General features: G+C 39.8%; 1 protein-coding gene across 7 annotated transcripts in view; it reads right to left on the reverse strand.

Annotated features, from left to right (window-relative positions):
- Window positions 1-365: 365 nt before the first annotated feature.
- The window catches only part of LOC106810611 (ras-related C3 botulinum toxin substrate 1-like), a 13,841-nt gene continuing 7,353 nt past the window's right edge, over window positions 366-6,853 (reverse strand). For all 7 annotated transcript variants that reach the window (XM_014814017.1, XM_014814018.1, XM_014814020.1 and 4 more), the window contains exons 5-6: window positions 4,680-4,840; window positions 366-2,353 (exon numbers count right to left, since the gene is read on the reverse strand). In XM_014814017.1, coding sequence (XP_014669503.1) covers window positions 2,276-2,353; window positions 4,680-4,840 — 239 coding nt within the window. In that variant the 3' untranslated portion in view covers window positions 366-2,275. The remainder of the gene's footprint in view (window positions 2,354-4,679; window positions 4,841-6,853) is intronic.

Consider the following 6,853-nt stretch of genomic DNA (forward strand, 5'->3'; position numbering starts at 1 on the left):
ATTAACTCAAAAAGTTTTACACTGGGTTGCAATATACTCTGAAAGTTCTGTAATCTTAGATGTAGGTTAATAAAATGATTGCGATTATCATAAACTGCACTCTTTATATCAGAGATATATATCCGTACATAGCTGAAGTGACAGTATGTGTGCCTCTTACAAAATAGTAACATCTAACTAAAATTCTGTGGGGAAAACGAAGGAATTAGGCCAGCAATAATGACTGTAAGAGTAAATTTGCTTTGTACGAAATGAGTATGCAATTATAAGTAGTACTCACGATATCAGTATAGGAATTGAAATTATCAAATCTAGTCTATAGGAACTAAACAAGGCGGACAGAAACGAAAACATAAAGACATGGCTATCTCGTTCACTATATATAAATTTTCATGGATTGTTCCGTTGTCGATAAATAATAACTGATCTACTTACATATCTGTGTTTAATGAGACCTATCACGAGAAAGGGGACCTCTTAAAATGGAAACATGCAATACATATTTTCATTAAAAGTGACTCCCAATTAGATTCCTTATCTAGGTAAATAGTCATTATTATGACCCCCCCCCCTCCCCATGACCACTAACATCTACCATTTCACTCTGCCGAGTTAAACGAGACAACAGCAAAAAACCGATGTACATCCGCTGTGGGGGACAAGTACATGATAGCTTAATAGATACCTGAATTCAACAAACAAGTCGTCCATCACGTGATACCGACCCATTACGACCTCCATGGTCAGAGTACCTCATGTACATTCCGAAATCCAGTTCGACTAAAGTTATGGACAAAGTAGTAACCAGTAGAATAGACCATAACGAGTATTAACTCTTCTTAATGTAGGATTCGCCATGCTTTGGATAAAAACGTCCTTGAATATAGACTATGCCTATGGTAGTCTTCTTCTGCACATGTCACGTTGCTCGCATTGCATCGAAATAATGTTGTTATATTTTTTACGCACCGTTGTTGATCATACAGAACCACTGATATATCAGGATATGCAGTGGAATTTAAAATGTATCCTATGATCTTGGGAACTCACGTGTCAAAATAATATTGACAGTCAGGGAAGCACATTGTAAACTATTTCGTATTAGATTTCAGGAGCAACCGAGAACGTTTGGCCACTTTATGATGTTTCACATCATGTCATACATCCAAAGAACATCCAAATATCTACAAACAGAACAAAGTCAAAATCTTTGAAGTGAAATTAATGACAACATATTTATCTCGATATTTTCACCTAGCACACGGTCCTCTACGCCTCTATATTAATTATCGGCTTCCATTATGCATTTATAATTTACTGAAATGACACCTTCGTAAAGACAAAGCCAAACCAGGTGTTATGTTTGTTTTACGCTGTATGTCACACCCGGCACTTTGATTAACAACTTGCTCTCCTATGTCACTGTATCAATGCTCCACCTACATACCGACAACGAATCGGACTTATTAAATCCCGTCAATAAAAACTTTTTACACGACAAACTGTCTATCATAACTTATAATTTACACTAAACAAATTTGCACAGTTGCTCACGGTATTGACCACAGTTGGCAGACCTCAGGCTTCACACCGACATAATCATATTGCAAGCATCTCGGGATAGAAGAATATACTATACTCTTTAAAGGTTCCTTAACATGTAGTGGATCAGAGATGATCTAGTTCACTATAAACATGTTGGCCCTTACAACTACAACTTATTCAAAATCGATGCATACCTAACGTTAACTAGATTCTAACTAGCATACACCATTCATTTGCAACGATGTATCACTTGATAAAATGTAGCTATTGTGAATATATGAAGATAATCAAATTAACTGATGCTTTTCCGCAAAACAAAAATATTACTTCTAAATGAAAACGTTTCAACTTCAATAAAACATCGGTCTCTGGTCAGTATAGGAGTCTCGTATTACGGTACCATCTGCTGATGTCAATTTAATGCCTCAATACTGCAGTGCAAGGTGCTCATTATGCAACACGCCACTGCGTAACATTTTCTTCCAACTGATAGACCTTGGCCAGCCAGCTACAAAATTGGTGACATATGCTGTTTATTATTCGCGCATATGACAGCACACAATACATATACGACGTACAATGTGTCATTGTGGCTACAGACAACTCCCAAAATAGAGCAAATTCACGCGAAATTTTCTATGCTGACCTATGCTTCAATAATGTAGCTCTTGTTAGCCAGATTACATTATTATTTGTACAAAAAGAGTGTTTCGAACCATCTGGTGCGGTGCTACAGCACTTTACACTTTTTCGTTTTTGGCTTCTGGGTTTCCGGTCTAAGCACGGCCCTCACTGCTTCATCGAACACCTAAAACAACAATGGCGAACTTTCAAAATGTGACCACTTTAAATCACTGAAAACTACTCTCGTCCTGTAGTTCAGTGAACATTTAACCGTATATAGGAAATCGTGATACTGTACACTTTCATTCTAAAGGGTATACTTTTCATATGGGTTTATGCATTCCCTTTGAAGATTTATGATGTCCAAATCCATTCAAAGTGTGGCGACTTTCATAACAAGTGCCGCATAGCGACAGCGCTCATCTAACGTCTACTGCGGTGACTCTGTGGTGGAGTGGTGGGATTCTAGTAAACCCTGTTAGTCCCAAATGTGTTCACATACACGCCGAAACAGTGGAATGCACAGGGATGGTATCAGGAACCTTCTCAAAAGAATGTTCGTTGGGATCGTTATGAAAGTTGCCACGAGATGGCGCGTACGTTTAAGTGTCTTCAGATTAAAGATGGAAGCTCCCATCATATGTAGTAGCAACAACTATCTGCAAGACAGAATAGGTAAGCACTCATCCATTTACCTACGCAAGCCTACAGGCTGCGCAATAGAGAGCTGCCACCTGCAACCAATTAAGGCAAAAACTCCACAGTACCACAACACATGCACTGGCAGTAGCCACTGGCAGTGGCATACGTTACATGTAACATACTGACACTACAGAATGCCATATAAATTATACGATTTAAGGAGCATAAACCTTCTTTAACCAAATTTAGCTTTTGAAATTTCACTGTGACATTGTAGCCTCATACATCCAGGCATGTATAGATTCTACTAGCAAACCCGGCAGTCAAATTCTTTCTAACAGACAGTCAACAAATCCATGTTTAACCCTCCTCTTGAGGGTCAAAAGGTTATCAGACACTTACTCTTCGCACGTCAGTGGAAAGCAGATTTCATGGTCCTTTCAATAAAGCCATAAAAATGATAGGTCACCGCTGAAACAAAAAAGTTTTCCAATCGCTCCGTCAGACCATGTCCTCAGAAAATGTCTAAAATCTGCCCTGTGCTCCATTGACCTTTGACCTGTAACCTCCAATTTCGGCACAGTGATGGCTTTTCCTACCATGATGCTATACACCGACTATCACGAGCCTAGGTCGAGCCGTTTAGATTTGTGCCGCAATTCTGCATTTCCTCCCTATACCTTAAGTTAAGGAGTGAATGTTCCCCCTTCTTTTACACCTCTTGACCTTTGACCTTTGACCCCCAGCTTCGACAGCCCAACTCGTTTTGACGATCCCCCCCAACGACCCGAATATCGTGACCGTACGTCGAGCGGTTAAGATTTGTGCCCAACTGTTGACGGACGACCGGACGACCGGACGGACGGACGGACGGACGGACGATCAAGCGATTCTACAAGCTGCATCTGACTATGTCAGATGAGCTAAAAATTCATTATTTGGTTCTATATTCTGTTTTAAACATGGAGTTAGTTACTCCTATACAAATCAATAATTATAAACCTATATGTATGCAGTTGTTTATGTACATGTGCACGTGAACGAGTACGCACACACGCACATATACGTGTACGTGTATATGCGGATGCATAAGTGTATGTGTATATGTAAATATATTGAAGGTTAAGCAGATCAAACAAACTCCTTATCAAAATTAAATTTTGCTTCAGTACACCTGAATCATTTTGGATATGCTCCTGTTGTTTTTATGCAAACCTTTATGATAATAGATCTATCTTGGTTAATTTTCACTCAACCGTCTTGATTCAAAATGGACTGCTGACGTTTCGCCTCCTATCAGGAGGCTATCTCAAAGCTGACTGAAGTTATCAGTTTTGACCACCAGATGGTGTAGTGGTCAGCAGCTTGGTCCACACGGGACTGAGTCTGTATCCACCCTCATCACGGTTGATGTTCGTGGTCTTGCGGATCTAGATGGCCTCCTTAATCCAGCGCCTGATTTTGATTGGCTCAGTCATTGATTGGTTACAGACTCAGTCACGTGTGGACCAAGCTGCTGACCACTACACCATCTGGTGGTCAAAACTGATAACTTCAGTCAGCATTGAGAAAGCCTCCTGATAGGAGGCGAAACGTCAGCAGTACGTTTTGAATCAACACGGTTGAGTGAAAATTAACCAAGATAAATCTATTATCTACCAACCGAATGAACTTATTTAATGATTTACGAGAATATGTTGGAAATGTAACCTCATACAATGCACTCAAGTACCACATCTGCAGCAGCATTAATTTATGGCAGCAATGATATCGCAATATTTTATACACGTTTAACGTAAGAAGGTGCGTTATTTTAAGCAGTAAGTGTCATATCGATCACAACCTTATCATCTTTAGATGTCACTTACCTGCTTCAGTCCCCTTTGTGTTAATGCAGAGCACTCCATATATTTCACTGCGCGAATCTTTGATGACATCTTGACTCCCTGCTCTCGTTTCACTGGGTTGATGCCAGCCTCGGATAGCTGTGCTAGCGTCTCCTTATCATCCCTCAAGTCTAGTTTTGTTCCTGTGAAAAGGATATGCATGAAGCATGACTCGTTGACGTACTTCTTCAATGTCTTTGTTCTCTCTCTCTCTCTCTCTCTGACTCTCTTCATCTCTTTCTCCCTCTCTCTCCATGTCTCTCACTCTCACTCTCCCTCCCTCTCTCTTTCTCTCTCTCCCTTTCTTGATCTCCCTCCCTCTCTCCTGTTCTCTCTCCCTCTGTGTTCTCTCTGTGTATCTTCCCTAGTTCCATCTCCCGCTGACTTTCAATTTTCATCAGTTATCACTCGTTACTCATTATACAGCTCCACATGCATCCACCCAAATTACTTGCTACTGATGGTACAGCGCAGATCTTTACACTACTAAAAGAGAACGTAAATAGCTTCACAGTGAGTGCCTCCTGGCCTGTCACTCACTGCTGATAGCACATATGTGCAGTGGCAGCAGCTAGCACAACTGTGCATTAGGCTTTCGCTTGATTAATACAGGAAACTCTCACTGCCTCATTAAAATACTGTCACTGCCATTATAACATTCAAATACACTGAAACTGCTATGTGTCAAGCGTACTCTAGCTATAAAATGGTCTTTTTCATTTAAAAATTTTAAATTCCTTTCAAAATAACGCAGACAAGCTTTCTCCGTCTGGGTCGGCTTTACAGATGCAAATGACAGCCGTTACAGAGGCAATGCATTTGCCCTAACACTGCCCCAACCCTCAAACATCTACAGCCAATTGTCACATTCTTCTCTTATGGATATGCAAACAGGAAATATCACTTTATGAAATAGGGCTTTGATACTGCAGTGCATGCAATATTTAAATTGCCTTCCTTTGCTCTGCTTTGGTCCCAGAGGCAATAGTCTCCATGAGGAGCATGAATCATAGTAAATGCCAATATTATGATTGAGGCCAAATTCTATTATGTGGGCCCTATTCTATAAGAGGCACAGCATGCACTAGGATTGGTCTGCATTATCTAAATACTAAACCAGCATCCAGCTAGAGCCATAGAAACTGCACAGTATATAATAGAAAACGCCACAGAATAGTAATATTATAAATTATAATATAATATATATAGAATAATATAACATATATATAATAAATATAATTAAAATAGCTAATAATAAAGAAGGGCGAAATTAGTGCCACCGGATTCAAAATACTCCCCGATTTACGCCGACCCCGAGTTGACATAATGCCAGAATCCCCGAAATTCCTAACAACTATTCGTCCAGAGCACGCCCCAGGAGTGCCGTATTTGTCAGCAAATGCCAAAGGAAATTTTGCCAGAATGATGCAACGCATAATCCCCCAAATAACACATGCTTATGTTAATATCTTAGTTTGAACTTCAACTGCGCATTTCCCCCGCGACTCCCTCTTGAGCCACGAGCAATGAGCCGTGGACTCATCTTCTCAAAAGTTAATTCTATGCTATAAATATATAATTCAACTGTGCATTCACACTCACTGGATGCTAAATGGGTATTAATAAAAATAATTGTGTATTTACTTAAAGTATTTATGTCACACTTTGTGTCTATGCATCGCATCAGAACCAGTCACCTAGAGCACTACCGGCATTCTGCTATAGCTTACGCAATATTAGATTGCACGCATGATAAACAAATTAAAAAAACAGAATACTTGAACAGCAAACATTCTCAAGAAAATTAAAAACCTCCCACAGCCTATATAACGGTTCCTTCCTCAATTTTGCATAAGCTAGGTCAAAAAATAAAATCAAATAAAATTCTCCATATAATTACGTATACTCTAACGCAATAAATTTCTCGCATCAACTAGGATCCATACCGCCTATAATACAGCCTGCCGGCTCATAACTTCACAAACAACCTCCATTCAGCAAATCGTTTTATCGTAAACAACACGGCTTTTTTGCCAATGACACACAACCAGATGTGCTACAAGCAAGATTGCCAATGCCCGTACATCAAAATGCTGCCTGTTTACCCCACACACTCACCCACCAGCCATGCCTGTGAATAAACCACACACATACAG

The sequence above is a fragment of the Priapulus caudatus genome, unplaced genomic scaffold, assembly GCF_000485595.1.
Source record: "Priapulus caudatus unplaced genomic scaffold, Priapulus_caudatus-5.0.1 Scaffold457, whole genome shotgun sequence".
Taxonomy (NCBI): Eukaryota; Metazoa; Priapulida; class Priapulimorpha; order Priapulimorphida; family Priapulidae; genus Priapulus; species Priapulus caudatus.